Source organism: Miscanthus floridulus, chromosome 18 (assembly GCF_019320115.1).
Source record: "Miscanthus floridulus cultivar M001 chromosome 18, ASM1932011v1, whole genome shotgun sequence".
Lineage (NCBI taxonomy): Eukaryota > Viridiplantae > Streptophyta > Magnoliopsida > Poales > Poaceae > Miscanthus > Miscanthus floridulus.
Genome location: NC_089597.1, coordinates 117627281 through 117650063, shown reverse-complemented (window position 1 = coordinate 117650063; position 22783 = coordinate 117627281). Strand labels below are relative to the sequence as shown.

Here is a 22783-nt window from a genome sequence, read left to right as displayed (position 1 = left end):
ACGAGATTCCAACAAAATATTAGTACCATACTTAAACAAATAAAGAAAAAGAATAGTACAAATAATTTCTTATATTAAACCGACTACATGTGTAGAAGCAACGTGTGGCTGTGTCCGGATATTTTGATTGAAAACATGGGCCGGGAAACCACAGTCATAGTTAGACACAGGAAGGTCAGGAGGGACGGGGGCATCTTTGCTAGACGCGTCGGGGTATAATTCTTGAGGACGATCCCGTTTTTGCCAAAACTACTTCCGAAATATTTCTTGCATCTAACAAAACGGATGTAATTTAACAAACATAAATAAAAACATCACAAAAAATATCAATAAGAACCATAACTACAATACAACAAATTTCGTTCTAAGAACCAAAAGCAGTTAACATTATACCATAAACCTAGGGTTTCTCATTTCATCCACAACAATGAACCCATAACATAACTACATGTGGCTTAGTTTGCTAGCTTTTTTCACGCTTTGGAATCAACCTACGGTTGTATAATACATATATTGAGAGATACAATGAAACCCTAAGTGATGACGATTCTTAGGTTTAAAAATCCGACTAATATGTACCGAATCGATGCGAAAAAATAAGGAGGTGAGCGAGTATACCTTGCTCTTGAAGATCTACGGATCAAATTAAGGTTTTCAAGGTCCAATATATCGATTCATAAGGTAGGGTAAAGTGGGGAGAGAAAAACCTGAGAGGGAGGAGAAAGAAGAGGAAGAACGCTCGGGGAAGAAGATTGGGCTGGGGTTAAATGTAGGGGGCTCGGCGCCAGTCACTGTGGCGCCGAGCCCCTTGGCAGGCCATTACCCCATGCCCAGGAGCTCGGCGCCAGTGACGGTGGCGCCGAGCTCGGCGTCAGTCACTTTGGCGCTGAGCCAAGGGTCCATTTACTGAATTCTTTTCGTCAGGGATCTATTTGTGAGAAACTTGAAAAAAAAAAGGGGCAAAATAGTAAAAAATTCGGGGGGAGAGCTACGGAAATTGACGACCTCTCCCGTTCCGGCGGCCGACCGTGTACGACCTGGCCGCCTCGCGACCGTCTGCCTCCCGGTGCCCGCCCACTTGCCGACGCCCCGGCTCCGTTCCTGCTACCGCTACCGCCAGACCAACCGGCTCGCGCGCCACCGCCATCTCCACCCGCGCCCACCTTGCCGCGGCCGTCCCCGCTCCCGCGCTCGCCTCGAGGACCCGACGGCTGCCCTCGATCTGACCCTACGGGGCAGGATGGACAAGGGGAAATCGGTGGTGGCCGAGCTGGCGGCGTCGTTCAGCGATGTCCGTGTGGCGCCGCGCCAGAACCCCAAGCCCAAGAGCTTCCTACCGTCGCCCTCCTTCTGTAAGCTCCATGCTCTTGTTCGCTTATGTGGGGGTAACTTAACTAACTAATACGCAGTAAATTATCTATCGTGGCTGTCAACTGATGTAGAGAAAAACGAAGAGGAATCGGCCGACTGTGTATTGGTTATGGATGCTTAGAGTTTCCGTGATTGATTTCCTGTGTTGGTGTCTCCTGCAAAACGAAAGATGTATAGACAAAATTAAGAATTTTTAGGATGATAAAGCAGTGGTGGTTTTGATTGACTTTACTTTGTAGTATTTGTGTCGTGTGCTTTGCTTTGATCATTCTATTAGTTAATGGTATTTCAGAAATCAGAAAGATACTAAACTCCCACCGATTGGCATGGCCAACCGCCAAGAAGATTACATACCAAAGTTAGTTTCTATTGAACAGAAATTGAAGCCGTGCTAACTAAATTTAAATGAATGAATGGTGCATTGTGTTGATAAACTCATTGAGATTACCCTATCAATTATTGTGCAGACCAGAATAATTCAATCTTACTTCGTATCGGTTTCCAATTGTTCTTGTAATTGCATATGCAGCATTATCTCCAGATATTGACTTCAAAATTGTACTTCAGATTCTTTCTCAAAGAAGGCTAAACCTCGGAAATTGGTCAGCTTGTGCCTTGGCACCCTTGGTCAGCATCTTGAAGATATCATCGCTGATATTTCAGAATTTGCTGCCTTATTTCCACCCCACATAAAGGTATCTTTATGCATGTCTTTTGTTTGGTTGTCAATTTATGCATCTATGTCTTTTGTTTGGTTGTCAATTTATGCATCATTGCCACACTGCCGGAATAAAGGAGCGTACCCAGTGCAGAGAGCTCCCACTCTGTGCGGGGTCTGGGGAAGGGTGTCAGTGGCAAGCCTTACCCTCGCCTGTGCAATGCGAGGAGACCGCGACTCGAACCCGGGACCTTCCGGTCACAGGCGGTAAGACTGCCGGAATAAAATGTGCATATATTATACAAGGTTTTTGATTGTTAGATAGAGTTCACCTTTTAGGTTGTAAGCCCAGTTCATTGCCGTGGTGGTGTTCACTAGCTGAAAAGAAAAGTGCATGTTCTTGTAGTTACTTCTAAGTTCATCAGAGCCCCCCAAAACTGCAACTCTTCACTAGCAAACAGCAAAGCTCTAGCTAAGCTCAGAGATTCATGTCAATATGAGTGTTGTACATTCTAATATATGCTATTTCCAAACTTTAAAGCGCAATTCAACAGCAAGCAAACAAAAAATGTAGATGGTCACTTCTTTCGGATTAATGCCCTCTATATTCATACTTTGAAGCACGAGTTACAACTCACAAGTCAACTGGAAGAAAGGAGAGCATTTCGTAAACATATTAATCAGTGTTGGGAGCCATCAGATGAACCGGGGCTGGCCAGGGCATTAACTACTTCTTTGCCCGTGTGCCACTTGAGAGTCATGGTCATGTTGTTTTTCTTGTAATAGGATGTTTTGATTGAACCTCTAGGTGGCGTGGTGTGTGGTTGTATGGATTCTTAATCTTTTCTTTCTTCTTAACATATAATGATATGTGGCTTTCCTGCGTGTTCGAGAAAAAAACAATAACATTTACCTCAGAAAAACATAGGAATGGTTAATATGATCAGTAGGAAGGGAGGAACTGTTAAAACAAAAGGTTGATGTGTGACACTAAGGCTCTTTAACATTATATATGGCCTTCTTGACTTATTGTAGCAACTGTTGTTAGCAAGTTGAGTCAAGCTTTGCATCAGTATTTTTAAGGTTTTGAAGTGACCTGGTCCATTGTTGATTTAGTTCATATACTGACATCTGATGTCTACGTGTACTTATGCTGTTTATGTGTGTTATTGTGAGTTAGTGACAATTGAGTTTTATTTATTGTATGATACAGTTGGCAATTATGTCTATTGCAAGGAGAAGAAGGCTCCTGAATGATGAAGTGTTGACTTCTCTTGCTGAAAGCTCCTGGGAAATCCTAGATATATCTGGATCTGATGTAACTGATGCTGGTTTGGCTACTGTAGCAAATGTTTGTAGCAATTTACTGGCAATTGATATTAGGTAAGGCTTTGTGCTTTGTCATTTTTTTACTTACTAAATTTTCAACTAAATTTGCATCTTATTTATGGCATCTTTCTCACACAGTCACTGTGATAAAATTACTACTGCTGGTGTGTCTGAGATTGTATGCCACTGCCCATCCTTGGAGATATTGAGATGTGGGTATGACTTCCAACAAATTGCATGCATAACCTTAGGGTCAATCAATCTCAATGTACTTTCATGTCTTTACCTTCAATTTCTTTTTGATAAGTATATGAATGTCTTGGTGTTATCCATACCTATTATTTATGGCATCTTTCTCATGCATTCTTGATTTATATGCTATGGCAATACCTGTGCTTGCTGTTTGCTCAAACCGAACATATGAATGCATGGGACTGAAAAGAGAAAATTATGTGATTCTTCACAGTTAACTAACAATAGGGTATCTCTTTTATCAACTGATATGTGATATTATTTTATATGAATCATCAATATTTTTTTTAAATAATAAATTTATATTTGATCATGTGTGCACAAGTCTACGTGAGTTTGCATTTATGCTAGTGAATAGACACTAGCCAGTCACCTTGTGTGGGAATTTTCTTTGCTTTTTAGTTTGCCCTTTCCCATGAGGCAAATATAACCTTTCATTGTTGAATTGTTGACTATGCGTTGTATCCCGCTTCCCGCATAGCAGGATACTAAAAATAGCTTGAATCATATGATTGCAGAGGCTGTCCAAGAAGTGAAGTCACGGCACGGAGGTGCTTGAATCTCTTGAAACCCAAATTGAATACTCTTGAAGGGGACTCATGGGAGGAACTTGATACACTAGATATAGGAGGCGGTGCGGAGTCTTTAAGATGGCTTGTTTGGGTGTGCAATTAAGTTCACTTCTTCTCTAGCTATGATTTATGGTGTGTTCACAATTCACCAATGCTTATCTTGTGTTCAATTACTATTTTCCCCGTTTTGCAGCCAAAGATAGATGATAACTCAAAGGAGACTCTAGCTGCCGAATGCCCTCGTGTTACTGTCAACCCACAGCCACCGCTGTTCGACCTCTCGGGATCCAAAGTCCCAGTGGAAGCATTGGCAAGCGTACCACTGGACCATTCCATAGTTGAGGATATTGATCCCAAAACGTGGGCTATTTCTGCTGCTCCTCGAAGACCTGTTGATCCACCGAATCCAAATGCCCCGCCTGAAATACCGATAGCGGAAAGGTTCAGGCTGGCCTATGTGGAGAGGGAAGCAAGGCTGGCACCCAAGAGGACCAAACGGGAAAGGCAGCAGCGGCGCCGCGCTGAAAGGGACTACATGATGAATGACATAGATGCGAGGTCGATCGCACTTGCTGCTCAAGCAAGCAGAAACCTGCGCAAGAGCTGATACTGAACTTGCTTCTTGTTTATGTTGTTTGTTGTATGTATCTCAGTAAAGTAGTTGGCAAACACAATGGGGAAGGGAGACATGAGGCGAGAAATGTTGTTCAATCTTTCAAGGCAAAGGCAAAATATAGCATATATGAACACAGTTTTGTATTGGGCAGTAGCAGTGGCGTTTATACTATAGCATGTACTGGTACGAAAAATCTAAATGTGAATACACAAGTGCAAGGAAACCGTGCCTTGATCAAATCATGAGTTGGTTGCCATTTTGTGCTCCTGTTCCTCTGTATTTCATGCCCTCTTCGTTTGAATTACTTCAGCAGTAGTCAACAGTCATTTTCAGCGAACGAACGGTGTTTTCCTCTCAATAAATCAGCATAAGCCAAATTTCAGCGAACGAACTATTAATATTGAATTTGGATGACATGATTCATGTGAACTAGCTCAGAGGCCTGTTTGGTAGAGCTGTAGCTCTAAATTCTGCGTGGAAGTTGATTATATCAGAGAAAAGTGTTTCTCTACCAGAAGAAACTACTTTCTCTGGCTGATTTCAGAGAACCACTTGCCACTAGGAGCTCTACTAGACCCTGAATGACAATTCGTGCGAACTACCGTACGCAGTTCTTCAATTCATTTCATGCCAAATAGAACCCTAAATAACGAGATTCGTGCGAACAGCCATAGGCAATTTTGTTGAAATCTGAATTCGCGTGTGAATCAAATCAAATCACACACAAACAAAATCTGTACGCACTGGGATCAACAACTCTTAAATTTATACCAAGTCCAGATCCATACAAGAAGCTAGCAGAAACATAAACCGATCCATATGCACATTATATCCATACCATATAGTAATATCTATCTTAAGTAATAATGACTAGACAAGGGACGAGAACCGAGCGGAAAAGCTACCGCCGCTCAGTGCGCGGCGACCACGTCCGGTGACGCCGCCGCCGCCGGCGCGAACGCGTCCACGACCTCCGGCGGGGGCAGGAACACCACGGCGCGGGCGGCCGCGAGCTTCTTCCGCAGCGGGTAGCGCATCCCCCTCGCGGCCGGCCCAAGGAAGCACGGCACGCCGTCCCAGGCGGCGGCGGCGGGCGCGGGCGCGGGCGAGCGGGGAGGCGAGGAGGGCGGCGGGAGCGGGGGCCGCGCCCGCGCGGCGCAGCGGAGGGAGCGCGCCAGGACCCTGGAGTCGCGGAGCCGCGCGAGCGCGCCCGGGCGGAGGAAGCTGTGCGGGCTGCCGCCACCGCTGCCCGGGAGCTGCTGCTGGCGCTCGGCCGCAGGGCGGCGCGCCGGGGAGCGGAGGCGGCGGTCCATGGATGGTTGGCGACGGATCCGGAGGGAGGAGGTGGAGGCGGGTCGGAATTCAGCGCGGGTTTGGGGAAACGGGAGGGGGGGTTTGGATTTTATGACATGAGATGATGGCGGCGAGCGGGTGGAGGGAAGCGATCAAACGAAAACGTGGCCGGGCGGGAAGCGCGTTGGGATGAATCGGATCGGCGGGTGATTTCGAAAATGGGAGGGAGGCGTAGGCGGTTAGGCGCCGCTGGACCGGAGACCGGGAGTGGAAGTGGAGTGGGTTCGAGCTGAGGCTTTGCTTTTGGAACGTGCAGCTTTGTTTTCCAACTCAAAATGTTGTATTCTTGGTGCTCATTTTTTAGAGCTTATTTGGTAATACTTCATGTAACTCTAACTTCTGGTTACAGTAGCCTGATTTTTAGTTTCATTTAGAAAAGCATGGAGTGAACGGTTCTTGCTTTGGCTTTTACTCTCTTCGTTTTAGGAGGGTTAAGTTTCCTCAACGCAAGCATATTCAATAATTAGCTCTATGAAAATAATGTTCCACATCAACATGTGCAAGAGGCGGATTAAAACCACCAACCCTATGAATACAGACTTGATTCCTCACCTGCTGTCACGATGCTTTTGCAGAGCTAAAAAGTTGTACATATTGTAGTTTTCCTTTCTATCTGCTCCCAAGTAGGAAACGGTTGATTTGCCGGGTGCTTTTTATCGGGCACCCGGCAAAGGAATTCTTTGCCGGTGCCAGGCCCGGAGGCACCCGGCAAATAAAGGCATCTGGCAAAGTAGTCTTTGTCGGGTGCCGGGCACTCGGTAAATTCCAGCCGTCGGCAAAAATTGGTCTTTGCCGGGTGCCGGCCACTCGGCAAAATATGGCCGCCGGCAAAGGTGACCGGCTTGACGGCGGCCAGCTACCGTCATCCTTTGCCGGGTGCCACCTCGTTAGGCACCCGGCAAAGAATTTTTTTATTTTTTTTTTAAATTTCTTTGCCGGGTGTCCTATAACCTGGCACCCGGCAAAGGCTTCTTTGCCAGGTGCCCAGGGTGGCACCCGGCAAATTTTTTTTTTTGTTTTTTTACCCCTTTTTTTGTGGGGACTTGCTACAGTAATATATATCTCTATTTCAAAATTTGGGACAATTATGAGTTTTTTAACTATATTTCCTTCATTTTTTCCATTTCATTGAATTTTTTTTACTATTCCAAATTTGAACTGCAGGTACATGAAATAATGGAATTTGGTCATTTAAAAAATAGTATTCATGATATTTAGGCTATGTCGAGGCCGTATGCAGGAAGTGGCATGAAATGTCGCGCATCATGTTGTTGTAACATGACGATGTACTCGCGGGGGAAGTTTATTTAAATTATATAAAATCCAAACGATGTCCGAAAATCACGAAACTTGTTGATGTGTCTTGTTATCACATGTGGAGGCCCTGGTAAAAAATTGAGAAAGTTTCGAGCAAGTTGCGACGTCGGCTGCCTAAAACCCAGACATCTCCACATGTGATCACAAGACACATCGACAAGTTTCGTGATTTTCGGACATCGTTTGGATTTTATATAATTTAAATAAACTTCCCCCGCGAGTACATCGTCATGTTACGACAACATTATGCGCGACATTTCATGCCACTTCCTGCATACGGCCTCGACATAGCCTAAATATCATGAATACTATTTTTTGAATGACCAAATTCCATTATTTCATGTACCTGCAGTTCAAATTTGGAATAGTCGGAAATATTCAATGAAACAGAAAAAATTAAGGAAATATAGTTAAAAAACTCATAATTGTCCCAAATTTTGAAATAGGGATATATTTACTGTAGCAAGTCCCCACAAAAAAATGGGGTAAAAAAACAAAAAAAATAATAATTTGCCGGGTGCCACCCCGGGCACCCGGCAAAGAAGCCTTTGCCGGGTGCCAGGTCATGGGGCACCCGGCAAAGAAATTTAAAAAAAAATAAAAAAATTCTTTGCCGGGTGCCGTCGTCACCTGGCACCCGGCAAAGGCCCATGACTAAAAAGGTCAGCCCACGTCCAACCCTAACCTATTCCAGCAGACCCGCGCCTGCGCTCTGCCGTCGCCGCCCTCGCGCTCCGCCGCGCCCGCGCCTTGCTTCTGCGCCCAGTCCCGGCGACCCCGCGACGCCGGCACCGGCAGCCCAGCGCCCGCGCGAGCCGCGCCCACACCCGGCGGCGCTCGCCCCGGCGGCCGGCCGGCGCTCCCGCCCGGATCCGGTGGCCCTGCGGCCGCGGCCACGCCTCGACGACCCCGGCGGCGCTCGGCCGGCGCTCCTACCTGGCCCCGACGCCCCAGCCTCGCCGGCCGCGGCGGCCACACGGTCCCACCTCACCGGCCGTCCCCGACAAGGCCGGCTGCCCGTGGTCCGGCAGCCGGGCTCCTCCCGCCGCCGGCCAGTAGTAGAGGAGGTAGGTGGAAGAAGGGAGGAGGAAGGAAGAAGAAGAAAAAGAAGGGGGGAGGAAGAGGAAAAAAGAGAAGGGGAGGAGGAAGAAGAGGAAGAAAGAGAAGGGGGAGGAGGAAGAAGAGGAAGGTGCCGACCCGACCGCCCGTCGATCCCCGCGCTCCGACCGGCCGTTGATCCTCGCGCTGCTGCGGTCATCCCCGCCGTCGTCGCCGGCCCTCGCTCTTGCCGCCAAGGTAAGCCCTACCCTTGTAGTGTTAGTAGTAGTAGTAGTTAGTAGTGTTAGTAGTAGTTAGTTGTAGTGTTAGTAGTAGTAGTTAGTAGTTTTAGTTGTAGTGTTAGTTGTAGTAGTTAGTAGTGTTAGTTGTAGGGTTAGTAAATAGTAGTAGTTAGTAAGTAGTAGTGGTTAGTAATAGTAGTTGTTAATAGTTAAGTAGTTCTTACTATTAGCATTGTTAGTAGTTAAGTAGTTGTTAGTAGTAGTGTTAGTAGTAGTTGTAGGGTTAGTAGTAATTGTTGTTGTACTACTTCAATACTTTCATGTGCATGGAAAGAGAACTAAAGTACATGGCTCCTCTTGATATATTGGTGGTTGTTGGCCTTCGTGTCCATGTTTGGTATATATGTGGTTGTTGGCCTTCGTGCCATGTTTCGTATATATGTGGTTGTTGGCCTTCGTGCCATGTTTTTTGCAGGTTTTTGGAACCTCCCCGTGCAGGGGAGGTGCTGCTGAAATTTTGAGTCGACACTAACCATTTTTGCCCTTTTTTGCAGGAGGAGGACCTGTGGGAGGGACTCGGCGACCCCGATCGTCTTCGTCGGCGCTGCGAGTCTTCCTGCACCGCGTTGACTCGCCACTGCACCGACTCTCCACCGCCCCGCTACCCGGACCTCACTGCCACCCTAGGTATAACCCCTCTATCCGTATGTGGTCTTTGGTCGTGTAACCTAGTTAGGTGTCTTCCGTTCGAAAGAGATACTGTCGGAGATATGCGGACCTTTGCATATCTGCGACCGTATCTATTTCAGATTGTCCACGCTTTTTGGACAGCCCGCGGATGCGTAGTTGAGGTTAGTTTTCATGCTCGCTCCGGTTCGAGACGGTGTTTCAGCATCACCTCTCCGTTGTTCTTCGGATACACACTCTCCCTTGCAGGACATGTATCGGGAGAATGGCGGGGAGGTGCTGCCGAAATTCCATCTCGGATAGGAGCGGAGCATGGAAACTAACCTCATCTATGCATCCGCGGGTGGGATTAGGACCTATCCTCACCTATTAGAGAGTAGGGACACCGCGTAGATGCAATTGATGGTCACCTATGGTGATGTTATATATGCTAGAGGATGGAGGACCGTCAGTGGATGTACATGGGCCGAACAAGTCAGGGTGATGCCAGCTATGAATGGATGCAGAAGACCGATCGTTTCTTGAATCGTGCATTTGGCAAGGCCGCAAAATTCCCGAAAATGGCTTTGTGTCCCTGCAGCAAGTGTGATAACAGGAGAATGCTAGACAAGGAACTCATGGGTACACATCTGCATAAGAATGGGTTTACGCCGAACTACACCCGGTGGGTCCACCATGGTGAAGCTGATCGTATGAGAGAGGAGGTGGTAAGACAATGCGTCGAGGCTTTCGATGCTGATGCGGGGGTAGCAGACATGGTAGATGACGTTCACCAAGCACAGTTTGCTGAAGGACGTGAGGAGGCGGAGATGCAGGCAGCCGTAGATGCGTTCAAGTACATGATGGACTCGGCACAGAAACCCCTTCACGCTCATTCTGAGGTCTCCCAGCTGGATGCCATAAGTCGCTTGATGGGGTTGAAGTCCGATTTAAACTAGAGTCGAGAAGGCTTCGATAAGGTGTTGGCCGTGGTTGGCACCCTGCTTCCAAAAAACCACGTGTTGCCGAAGACCATGTACGAGGCACACAAGCTCCTTAAAGCACTGAAGATGCCATATGAGCAGATACATGCTTGTCCAAACGGGTGTGTCCTATTTCGGGAAGAACTCAAGGAGGCAAAGTACTATCCGAAGTGTAAAGCCTCCAGGTTCCTAGAGGTAGAGTCTAGTGACTGTGGTGGCCAGAAGACCCAGCTTAAGATACCCGCCCGAGTCCTACGGCACCTTCCCTTCGTGCCGAGGATTCAAAGGCTATTCATGATCGAGGAAACCGTGAAACAGATGATGTGGCACAAGAATGGCAAACGCTACCATCCTGACAAGATGGTGCATCCATTTGATGGTGAAGCATGGACCAGCTTTAATGACAAGCATCGTTTGAAATCCGATGAGGCTCGTAATGTACGTGTCGCGCTGGCAACAGATGGGTTCAATCCTTATGGCATGATGTCTGCCCCTTACACATGTTGGCCCATGTTTGTTATCCCCCTCAATCTCCCCCCTGGCATCGCCTTTCAACGACATAACGTGATCTTGACGTTGATAATTCCCAGGCACCCAGGGAGTAAGATGGGTGTGTTCATGGATCCTATGATTGATGAGTTGATCAAAGCTTAGAATGAAGGGGTATGGACATACGACCGAGCTACAAAGGAAAGCTTCAAAATGTACGTCTGGTACCAGTACTCCATGCATGACTTCCTGGCGTATGGGTTATTCAGCGCTTGGTGTGTTCACGGGAAGTTCCCGTGCCCAATATGCCAGGAAGCTGTGAGGTTCATTTGGTTGAAGAAGGGTGATAAGTATTTGTCGTTCGATCAACATCGTCAATTCCTAGATTCCAACCATCCATTCTGACAGGACACCAAGAACTTCAGGAAAGGTGTCGCAGTCACGGACCCTAGACCGCACTTGAAGACTGGTGCCGAGGTTCATGCTCAGATAGATGCTCTCTTGCCTAATGAAGAAGGTGGTTTTGTGGGATATGGTGAGCAACACATGTGGACTCATAAGTCCGACTTGACGAGGCTCCCCTATTTCGATGACCTCCTACTGCCCCATAACATTGATGTAATGCACACTGAAAAGAATATCACTAAGGCACTTTGGGCAACACTCATGGACACTGACAAGTCTAAGGACAACCCTAAGGCTAGAGTGGACCTGGCGACGTTGTGCGATAGACCACAGCAAGTGATGCGGCCTCCTGCAAACGGCAAGAACTGGAAAAGGCCTAAGGCCGATTTTGTCTTGAAACCCAAACAAAGGAGGGAAGTACTACGATGGATCAAGGCGTTAATGTTCCCTGATGGGTATGCAGCGAACCTGAGCAGGGGAGTGAACTTAGGCACTATGCGAGTCAACGGCATGAAGAGTCATGACTACCACGTATGGATTAAGCGGCTTCTTCTAGCGATGGTACGAGGCTACGTTCTTGAGCATCTCTGGCTAGTGCTGACAGAGTTGAGCTATTTCTTCCGCCAGCTTTGTGCCAAGGAGCTATCTCGGACCGTGGTTGCAAACTTGGAGAAAGTGGCACCTGAGTTGCTTTGTAAGTTGGAGAAGATCTTTCCACCCGGCTTCTTCTTGTCGATGCAGCATTTGATTGTGCACCTCCCGTATGAGGCACGTATGGGGGGGCCATGCAGGCCCGTTGGTGCTACCCAATCGAGAGATGTCTGAAGGCCATTCGCAAAAAATGTAGAAATAAAGCCAAAATTGAGGCTTCCATTGCAGAGGCTTCCATTCTGGAGGAGGTGACAAACTTCACACAGCTATACTACACGGAGAACCTTCCTAGCGTGCATAATCCACTCCCTCGCTACAATGTTGACGAGAATGAATCCAACCTTAGCCTTTTCCAAGGGCAACTCGGCAGGTCAAGTGGATCGACCAATAAGAGGTTGGAAAATGAAGAGTGGCGCATGATCATGCTATATGTGTTCCACAACCTACCCGAGGTGAAGTCGTTCATTGAGTAAGTTCTCAAAGAACTTGTTTAAATACGCTGTCACTATTCTCAAAGAACTTGTTTAAATATGCTGTCACTATTCTCGTGTGCACAGGGAATTTATTCGTGTATCCTGGCATCAACCAAGGGATCCTACCCCACGACAAACCGACACCCTTCTTTCACGGGGTCTGGGAGCAGGGAGGCCCGATTTCATTTCTTGGTTCAAAACAAAGGTATTGTCCAATTTACCTCGTACCTAGTTCGAGATTCTGAGTTTCGCGTACTTAGTCCGGCAATCTTTCCTTCTTACGCTTGCAGGCCTAAACCGATGCAACTATGAGTAAGGAGTTTGAGATAGGTTGCAAATGGCTTCGACAGTAAGGTGAAAACTTATTCAAGTTATGATGTGAATGGATATCACTTTCACACAAGAAGCTACGAGCGAGCTCGGCCCCATCGAAAAACCACAAACAACGGAGTTTGTACTCCCGGCACTGATGGCCTCGAGTATCATGGCATAATTGAAGATATCTATGAACTTGAATTTTATGGTTCGAGACCTCTTCGTCTCGTCATGTTCAAATGCCACTGGTTCAATCCTCGACTAACGAAACAGAGCCCTAATATTGGTCAAGTCGAGATTCGACATGATTCCATCTATCAAGGAAAAGATGTCTTTATTGTGGCGGATCAGGCCGTGCAGGTTTATTATTTGTCATACGCATGCTAAGGCAACAAGGCTCTTCAGGGTTGGTCTATTGTGCACCAGGTATCGCCACATGGTAGACTAGCTGTCCCAAACGATGAAGATTACAACTTCAACCCAAACACATATGATGGAGAGTTCTATCAAGAAGATGGGCTACAAGGGAGGTTGGTGATAGACTTAACCGAGGCGATTGGAATGGAAGTAGACAATGAAAGGGTTGATGACGAGGAAGAAGGAGATGAGGTGCAAAATGCCAAGGACATAGAAATGCTTGAGCGATTATATTTAGATGATGACGATGAAGGCAACATTGAACCTTCGAACAGTCTTGTTTATTTAGACAATTTTGATAGTGATGACGAGACATATGATCCAGATAATCCCAATAATGATGATTACTTCTAATACATATAATACTATGTTATTTTGTAATCATGTTTTGTTTATTTACTTAGCATCTATTTCTAATACATGTAATGATGTCTTGTTTGTTTCTTTTTAATTGTAGGTGATTGAACAAAGATGGCGGGCGGCAGTGGGCCAAGGAACGTGAACTCGAGGTACCAGAGGGCACGTGAGGACACAGATGCCAGAGAGAACGCATCAGACGGGAGGAGGCAGAGGGCCAGGAGCAGCGGCAGCGGGAGCGGGAGCAGGAGGGGCCGGCCTCCTCTAGTCAGGCCGCGTGACGTGCCGGAGGAGCGCCGTACCACGGACTCCTCGAAGGACGAGCAGGTTCTAGCGACGGACGAGGTTCGGGCGACGGACAGCGAGGGAGAGGCACAGGAGGGCGGCGAGGCCGGAAGTAGTTCCACTGCCTCTGCTGTGGCTAGCCCCTACTTGCGAGGTCCCTCAAAACTCCCTGGGCCTCCGCTTCCTCCCCTACGTCCAGTGATCCACCCCTAGGGGGACAGGTAACTAACTTTAGATTTAATCACAGCTACTTCATATAACCTGTTGAAAATTGTCAGAGAAACTAATAATGTTTGTTAATGACTTGTGCAGGCACTGGGAGGTTGTGTCGCCTGGTGACTCACGTAACCCCAACCACATCTTGGGGCTTGTGTGCAGGCACTATTACCCTAGCATTGTCACGCACAAGGGGACTGTGGGGCCAGCCAAATCGTGGGACCACTACAAATCTGCCCCCGACGCAGATTATGAAGACAAGCAGGAGCGGGTCAGGAGAGAGTTCTGGGTAAGTCTCGTTCGCACAACTTTGATCAATACATCGCATTCATTTGACACTTTTTGACATAATGAATTGATACATTGTGTCTGTCTGCAGACTTTTTTCAGGTGTGAAGAGGGACAGGAGGAGAGGGCGGAGAAGAACTTGGTGAAAAGTGCCAGGAAACGCATCAGCGACATGCACTACAAGGAGCACCTCACTTGCATCATTAAGTACTACGCCACGCGACTTGGTCAGAAAGTCAGCAAGACATAGGCAAGACAGATGCCTCTGACCCGGGAACAGTTCCTTGAGGTAAATGAAGAAGAATAATACTGATTCGTTTTGAGATTAAGTAGCTTTCATTTGGTCGTCTTACATCTCAAATTCTTTATGACATGTAGATGATTCCATGGTGGTGCGAGTCCTTTGCCGACTGCTGGGAGATGATCGTGGACAGGTGGTTCACAGAGGGTTATATCCAGGAACATGAAGCCCACTGAGAGTGGGCTTTGCAGGCGACAGGCCCCACACACCACCAAGGCAGCCGTAGCCTCGGCGCGTACAAGCAAGCTTGGGTACGTGAATTCATTTTTAGTATTCTGACGCTCCATTCTGCATGTTTCTTCTAATCATCTTGTTGTCTTTCTCGCAGTCAGCGTCGCATGGTGGCCAGCCTTTATCCACGTTCATGGCGTATGGACTGGCCCGCAAGGGAAAGGCGACTTCCGCTGTCACCTTCAGCCCGGATGACCCACCCGAGTCGTACAGCAACCCGAGCGCCCACACCCGCATCAGCTCCTACGCGTCGGAGGCAAGGTCGGTCCAGGGGCCAGACTAGGATCCGAGCACCGACGACATTGATGGCACGACTGTCATGAGGATCGGACAGGGCAAGAAGCATGGGCGGTACTGGCTTGGTGATGGCACCCTCGAGTCCGGCTCTGTTCCCTCCCTCTCCTAGATCCGAGCAAGTACCCCGAGCGGAGGCCCGGCCATACGCCAACGGCCGTCCCCTTCACAACAGCGGGTCGACGCACTCCAGGTTAGTCCAGTTTAACTCTTCGTACATTGATCTTTACATAACTTAGTTACCTTTACATTACTAAAACATCCGATTGAAATGTTGCAGGCCGATAACGAGAGGATGACTCAGGAGCTGCGGGACCTGGCGGCGAGGACCGAGGTGGCCGAGCGGGAAAGACAAGCCGAGCGGGCCGAGCGGGAGAGACAGGCCAAGCAGCTAGCGGAGATTATGATGTTCCTGCAGAACTTTGGGCAAGTGAACGGTGTACTTGTGCCGATGTTCGCTCCAGCGCCGCCGCCAGTTGTATCTAGTCCAGTAAGTATGAATCCATATTGCTTCGACTAGTGCTTTCATTAGATGACCCACTCTAAGCGCCTGAATCTCTTGTCCTTTATGCAGCCTCCGTCGGCGGGTTCGAATAACCCATCTCAGGCGCAAGCAGGCGGTGCCGAGTTTTCTTCACCAGGCACTCAGTTTCCTCCCCACATTTAGTTTGTATCTCTTTTTTCACCGCTTGATGGACATGTGATGCACTGTGATCCACTATCAACTTGTTTCGATGGTAATTAGACCTATTATGTTTGTGATGTCGTGTATGTGAGGTATTGTATTCGCGATGTGATATATATGTGTGGGATTGAGTTTGTGATGAGATGGATGTGATATATATGTGCTATATTGTCTTTGTGATGCTTCAGATGTGATATATATCTTTTATATGCTGTGTTTGTGATTATAGAATCAAAAAACAAAATAAAAAAAATTAATTTTTGAGGCTTTGCCGGGTGCCCTGGCCCTGGCACTCGACAAAGCTGGGAATTCCTTTCAGAATTCCCAGCTTTGCCGAGTGGCAGGGCCAGGGCACCCGGTAAAGTTTTTTCAAAAAAAAATTCTTTGCCGGGTGCCCCATGACCTGACACCCGGCAAAGAAATTACGAAAAAAAATAAAAAAACTCTTTGCCGGGTGCCCCCGTGGTGCGACACCCGGCAAAGAAATTATAAAAAAAATAAAAAAATCTTTGCCGGGTGCCTCACCGGCACGGCACCCGGCAAAGAAAATTTGAAAAAAAAATTAAAAAAATCTTTGCCGGGTTCCTCTGACATGGCACCTGGCAAAGCAAGGGATGACGGAGCCGGCGTCGTAACGACCACTTTTCTTTGGCGGGTGCCGGGTTTGCATTCGGCAAAATCTTTGCCGGGTGCCCGATAAAAAGCATCCGGCAAAGAAATCTTTGCCGACTAACTTTTTGCCGGAGGCTCTTTGCCGGGTGCATTCGGCACCCGGCAAAGCGCCTGAATCCAGTAGTGTCCCTAACCACAATGCATTCGTTGTGTCAGACAACGCCACCAACGCTTCTGTATACCATCCTAAGACTCTGCGAGCTACTCTATGTGACTTAGGACACTCAACATAGACATGGAGGCTAGGCAACAATCCACGGTGGGTTGTATTGAGGAAGCCCAAAAGAATACAATTCTAGGATTTTTTATGAGTAGATGTAATTGTAGCTTTTATGAGTAGATGTGGTATCCAAAAAGATGTGCTCTATAGATGTATGATGCAATAAAGTATAGAGCTTATAGGTGCAATCATTTGTTTTTGTCCCATCAACACATATATAGAATTAAAAGAGTAGAGGTACACATCTTTTTTATTGTGTGTTAATTTCTTCTTGATATGTGAGAACAATATCTTTTATAGAACGAAGGGAGTGCCTCCATCCATCCTTCTCTTGGTGACGATTCTTACTCGACATATCGCCACTAAGCCAATTCATCCAACTTTGCCTTTGACATTCCTCCTATCTTCGGCACCTCTCATCATTACATCCACCTTGATTATCCGTTGATGTGGTGCTCACATTATAGCACCATCCTACTTGTGGTCCTCCACCTCTTGCATCATGTAGCATTTGTTTGGGTGTCACCGTGATGACACCTCATATCCTATCACTATCTTGTTAGAAGTATAGATAGGTACGACTAGAAACAATCGTACTCCAAGGAGATTTAGAGTCCTACTAAGACATATATCGAGATCTATAGGACATGTACCAGACGGACTATATAATAAACATAGATGGCAGCCTAAGAGTAAGCCAAGCCGTTCTAATTATGTTCCACATGGTAACAGAGCTTGTCCTCACAAATTATCTTTAGCCTCTCCAACCCATACTATTTGCTGCTACAAGCAAATGACGTGTCATTACCGGCATATCATCCCCCTCTATCTCACGAAGGGCGTCATTGTAGATGAAGTGGATCACAGCCTTGAACACCCTTGCCTCCATGTCATCGATCCTTATGTGGCTCATCTTGTTCTCCTTCATCCGACCAAAGAGCTCCGCCTTGAACACCAAGGACTACGCGATGAGCATGAGCCTATGTGCGCCGAAGGTCTCTCCCCGTCGACCTCAAATGTGAGATGGTCCCCTTCCTGCGACAAGAGTAGGTGGCCAATATGTTGGTGCATGTCTGACGGTGGCACGATGATGAGGTGCCCAGTGGACTGTGTGTTGCCATTACTTTTGACTGTGATATCACATTTGACTCTGAAGCGATCATCTATTAGGTAGGGCAATTCCTCCAAGGCTTCCTTTTGGAGCCTGGATGCCCCATATTGGAAGTCCCTCGATGCATGTAATTGTGAAGTCATATCGTTCCCAGATCAGTGATGGCACTAGTTGTCCAGCATGGTTGAGTAAGCTACAACCGACATGTATCATGACTAGGGTGTCGAATGTGTGAGCGAGTGTGAGATACAGGGATATGCAGTTGGCGTTGATTATTTTGAGACCATCGAGGCAATACATGATAAACCAGCTATAGCCATCGATATTGAACATGCTAGAGTTGAAGAAAGCGGCATTGCTGAGTCCCTTGAGCCAGGAGTACCCATCGATCGTGAGGACATGCGACCCCTTCACGCCGTCAGCGAGGACGATGATCGAGGTCGACGGGCTTAGCGCTTGTTTGGCTCCACCGTCGATAGGGCAGCCAACTGAAGATGACATATCGATCAGGAGTAGATCTTTCCTCGGAACGGTGGGAAGAAGAACAACGCAGTTGTTGCGCACCCTCGCTAGATCGATCTATAGATTGTTTATCTACACAACTTGCCATAGACTTGCATCTTTCAATCAAATCTTCTGCTCGCACCACCCTGGGGAGATCAATCTTCAAAAGCACCTTGGGGCACCACATGAGTTAGCTAGCTAGCCTCCCAATATATCAAAGATTAGCTTACATCAGTTTTTTATTAGTTACCTTTTCAAATCGTCATCGTAGGCCAAGAACGTCTCCCATTGCGCTCCACGCCAAGACCAAAGGCTTCCCTATCAAAAAGAAAAAAGACCAAAGGCTTCCTACACATACACCGCTTGCTACACGCATACACATCGATGCTCTGCTGGTTGCCGCACTCCCGCTCCACGCCAGCAAGTCATAGATCTGGCCAAGTTCTTCTATTTCACCAAACTGTTGGACACGGTGACACGGCGGCGGTCAATAGATGCTCGTGGCCGTCCGTGTGCACGTGATGAATAAGAGCAAAGAAGCAAAAAAAAAGAAAGGTGGAGACGGTCCCCATGAAGTAAACATGGACACCTACCGTGAATTTGTGACACGGACATCATAAAATGGGACCGTGAATTTTCCATTCAAATTGAGGGTTCTTTTTTCTAAATTTTTGCTAAAAGAAATCAACTGAACAGATAGATTTTCGGCCAATCCGATAACTGAACGAGTTTATCAGTGACCTCCGTTCTTTTCCCTACACGCAATGTAAAGTCTGGTTGAAAGGTTAAGGAAGCTATTGTTCTGCCCAAGTAGCTCTCCTTTGTAACACTCCCTTTGTTTAGGAATCAAGCTTGATGTCTGGAAGTTCCTTCTTGTTGACAAATGCCTGCAGGACTGGATCGTCTAAGAAGCATGACCTCAAATCCAAGCAAAAATTGGAAAAGAAGTTCAGCTTTTACACAATTAGGTGTGACCCTCAGTTGAGTTGATGATCTTTTACTATATGATCCTCATTTATAGATTCCATTATGCTGTTCATGTCATCTGTCTTTCTTTACCTGATCATGCATGTATAAGCCAGAAATATGTAGGTAGTACAGTGTTGAGGATTAAAAGTTTAATTGTTTGGAAGAACTGACTGCTGTGCTGACGTTATTGATGAAGGAATTGGCTTTTGGTATAACAACTTTGTCCTACTGTTGAATATATTTTCTTGCCAATTCACTAAAGAAGAATGGAAATTGCGCCAAATAATTTGCACGATTTCTTTTAGCAAAGTCAGTACAACCCGGGGCTGCATCGTTCAGCCAAGAGACTCAAGTGCTTAGGCATTTAGGGGTTAGTTTACGGTTGCAAATGCCCTCTTATAGTTTCAACCCTGCATGCAGCAAATGAGAAAATGTTGAAGTAGCCTTCAGAAAGCGAAGAATGCAAATATATATAGTGTTCTTTTATCAGGTCAATATATGTATGGCTATCCAACTTGTTAAAAGAATCGGTCAGCTCTACACCCCTTAAATCCTCGACTGCCACCAGCGGACGCTGAGTAAAATCGCAGCCTGCTCCAGTGGTCTTGCCTAATTGTAAACCATAGCCACCTAGTTACAGGCCTACATATGAATCAGACACATTCTTTGCACAATGTACAGATACACAACACAGAGCACTTTGATTAGAAAGAAGCAGTCAGCAGCGCCTTTTCATCTTCTGAACACTTCTTACGAACACCCCCCCCCCCCCCCCCCCCCACCCCCCCAGATGTTCTGCACAGAGTTGCAGATACCACTGCATTTCCAATCGAATGAGGCGGCGCAGGTGTTCCCAGCCTGAGCTTTCCATTCGCAATATGTGATCAAATCGCCATGCGCGGGGATATTATTGTTTTTTCTTAGCAACTTTAGCCGTGGCTTTTGAGAAGGTAATGTAAACCCTCAAGTAAATTGGACAGTCAATATGAACTCATTCTGGTTACAGAAAATAACAGAAGCTCACCAGGTGGAGTACCGCAGCATAGTCTGCGGTCATCAATATGCTCAACATCTAACCCTATCAACCAAGCTCCCAAAGACACATCCTCGTTGATATACTTGTGCAAAACATGCCTGCGATTACCGAATTAGCAGAAACAATTTTAGTATGGTTGCAACGAAATAGGATTGGAGTGGTGTCATACTGTCATATTCCGAGAGAAAAAACTAGATAGGGTATATCTCACTTGTTTAGCGATATGTAGGCTGCCAAATCTTTTGAAATAGCGTATAGTTGACCGGTGGCATGCCGAAAATATTTGTTGTAATAACTGGCAAAAGCAAGTAGTCTTAAATACTAACAAACTAAAGAGACTGTTTTTCTTTACTTGTCAGAGAGGACAGGGCCAGACTTCATGCATCCAATGTATACCCTGGGCTTTGAAATATGTTTGGATAAGATATTTCCAAGTGTTGCTGCAAATGTGAAATTGTCATGTTAGGAATATAAAAAGACAATTGGTGGGTGCATGAGCCTTCGATATGTAACAATCAAAAGTTCAACACTTGACAAACTTTTCCTTGTTCCTTTGAAATTAACAGCTTAGACAAAGCTTCAGATCAGCAAACAAGTACTTGGCACCTTAGTAATACTTGTAACTATCCTATCAAAGGAAATACTTTCCAGTAGCAAAAGGACAACAATAACAGGCACTGGTTCAAAAATTTAATACCTATATTAACATGTACATCGTCGTCAACCTTCACATAGAAGTTGGCATCCCATAAATTAACAGCTGTTGCAAAGTATGTCCTGGTTTTCCCAGACAGTTCAAGGTATCCTTCAACATGATCCTAATCCAAGTGCACATGACTAAAATTAGAGTGAAAAAAAGTATAGAAAGTAATAATGACCTCAAAACTACAGTCCATATATGGATCTAGAAGGCAATGGGGGTAGCAAGTAACTATTAGTGAACCAAGTGAAACCTTACCAGCCTCATGAAGTCTCCATGTTTCTTATCATCTGCCTGAATTGCTCTCTCGACAATTCCACCTGAAATAGCACTGAAAGAGGGCATAGATGAGCATTACTTGCTTGTGATGCAGTAAACTAAAAAGGGAAATTATCTTTTGAGTGGATAAAGAGAAAAAAAAAAGTGTACAAGACTTCAGGCAAACAACACAAGAAGGTAAACAGCAACAAGCTCTTTGTTGCTCCAGTGCAATCAATAGGTGCCCCCCCCCCCCCCCGCCCGGTTATCCACCACAAAAAAATGGTAAAGAGGACTTTTCCCCAACCTATAGACTAATTTGTTACCAACATGTTCTTTGTAGTATGCCACATTTTGCTGATATCTACAAAATTTAACTTTGCCATACATTGATATGTTTAACTCCGCCTATGTTGTCTCAACATAGCAGGTCCCAAGCCCTGGTAAAGAATGAGGGTTGTGATAGGCGTGGCGAGCCAACGTTAAATCTAGCCATTCTAATAGAGATGAAACCTGAAAGAAAACCGTTGGGGTGTAACCCTCTTAGCGACGTGTCATATCGGAACCCGGGTATGGTGTTAAATGGGCAAGGGCCGGGTCGGCACCCCCTTGGTGACGCGCCGTGTCGCGATCTGGGCATGGTGTGAAGTGAGCAAGGATCGGGTCGTCACTTCCTTAGTGGCGCGCTACATCGGCGCCCGGGTGTAGTGAAAAATGAGCAAGGGTCTTCACATCTGAGTCAACGGGTGCGAAGGGTAAGGAAGCTAGTCGAACCAACTATGATCCATTTAGGTAGTTGGAATATAAGGTCGCTTATAGATAAGTTAAGAGAATTAGTTGATACCACGACTAGGAGGCGTGTAAATATATTATGCGTTCTAGAGACTAAATGGAAGGGTCAGAAGGCGAAGGAGGTGGACAATACATGTTTCAAGCTTTGGTACACAAGGACAGTCGCGAATAGAAATGGAGTAGGAGTTTTGATTGATAAGAGACTCAAGAATAGTGTGATGGGAGTGAGAAGGCAAGGAGATAGGATTATCTTAGTCAAGCTTGTCGTTGGTGATATGGTCTTGAACGTAATTAGTGCGTATGCCCCCAAGTAGACCTTGACGAGAGTGCTAAGAGACAGTTCTAAAAAGATTTAGATGGCCTGATTAGAGCTATACCTAGGAGTGAGAAGCTTTTTATAGGAGGAGATCTTAATGGGCATGTAGGTACTACAAGCGCAGGTTTCGAGGCAGTACATGAAGATTTTGGGTATGGTAGTAGGAATCCGGAGGGGGAGGAAGTTCTGGACTTCGTGGTAGCTTTTGATCTGATGATAGCCAACACTTTCTTTAGAAAGAGAGAATCTCATCTAGTGACCTTTAGTAGCGGACAACACTCTAGCCAGATTGACTTTGTCCTCGCAAGAAGAAAGGACAAACGAGCATGCTTGGGTTGCAAGGTGATACCAGGGGAGTGTGTTGTTTCTCAACATAAGCTTTTGGTGGCAGACTTTTGTTT

At 46.4% G+C, this 22783-nt stretch overlaps 3 protein-coding genes across 4 annotated transcripts; 1 reads left to right on the top strand and 2 right to left on the bottom strand.

Moving 5' to 3' along the window:
- Positions 1 to 984: 984 nt before the first annotated feature.
- LOC136520783 (uncharacterized) lies at positions 985 to 5053 on the top strand. 2 transcript variants are annotated; one of them, XM_066514433.1, is made up of 7 exons: positions 985 to 1352; positions 1939 to 2066; positions 2184 to 2296; positions 3266 to 3412; positions 3497 to 3574; positions 4129 to 4273; positions 4376 to 5053. In XM_066514433.1, exons 1-7 carry the CDS (start codon positions 1241 to 1243, stop codon positions 4787 to 4789), a joined length of 1137 nt encoding a protein of 378 aa, XP_066370530.1. In that variant the 5' UTR covers positions 985 to 1240; the 3' UTR covers positions 4790 to 5053. The 2 variants fall into 2 exon arrangements, with proteins under 2 accessions (XP_066370530.1, XP_066370531.1); XM_066514434.1 differs by lacking the exon at positions 2184 to 2296 and having other exon boundaries at positions 3243 to 3412.
- A 531-nt stretch (positions 5054 to 5584) lies between these two features.
- LOC136519449 (uncharacterized) lies at positions 5585 to 6305 on the bottom strand. Its single transcript, XM_066512853.1, has one exon. It carries the CDS (start codon positions 6109 to 6111, stop codon positions 5710 to 5712), a length of 402 nt encoding a protein of 133 aa, XP_066368950.1. The 5' UTR covers positions 6112 to 6305; the 3' UTR covers positions 5585 to 5709.
- Positions 6306 to 19676: 13371 nt separating this feature from the next.
- Positions 19677 to 21361, bottom strand: LOC136524465 (probable beta-1,3-galactosyltransferase 2). The gene is made up of 7 exons (XM_066517832.1): positions 21275 to 21361; positions 21014 to 21134; positions 20669 to 20756; positions 20528 to 20629; positions 20305 to 20414; positions 20063 to 20158; positions 19677 to 19690 (listed from the first exon to the last, which is right to left on the bottom strand). The coding sequence occupies exons 1-7, from the start codon at positions 21359 to 21361 to the stop codon at positions 19677 to 19679; spliced, it is 618 nt and encodes a 205-aa protein (XP_066373929.1).
- Between the last annotated feature and the right edge of the window lie 1422 nt (positions 21362 to 22783).

Coding starts and splice junctions, on each gene's coding strand:
- LOC136520783 (XM_066514433.1), top strand. CDS start 1,241: ATGGACAAGGGGAAATCGGTGGTGGCCGAGCTGGCGGCGTCGTTCAGC. Junction 2,297..3,265: donor GGACCTTCCGGTCACAGGCG/GTAAGACTGCCG, acceptor GTCTATTGCAAG/GAGAAGAAGGCTCCTGAATG. Junction 4,274..4,375: donor CTTTAAGATGGCTTGTTTGG/GTGTGCAATTAA, acceptor CCCGTTTTGCAG/CCAAAGATAGATGATAACTC.
- LOC136519449 (XM_066512853.1), bottom strand. CDS start 6,111: ATGGACCGCCGCCTCCGCTCCCCGGCGCGCCGCCCTGCGGCCGAGCGC.
- LOC136524465 (XM_066517832.1), bottom strand. CDS start 21,361: ATGCCCTCTTTCAGTGCTATTTCAGGTGGAATTGTCGAGAGAGCAATT. Junction 20,630..20,668: donor GGCCCTGTCCTCTCTGACAA/GTAAAGAAAAAC, acceptor TTAGTATTTAAG/ACTACTTGCTTTTGCCAGTT. Junction 20,415..20,527: donor GCCTACATATCGCTAAACAA/GTGAGATATACC, acceptor CGGTAATCGCAG/GCATGTTTTGCACAAGTATA.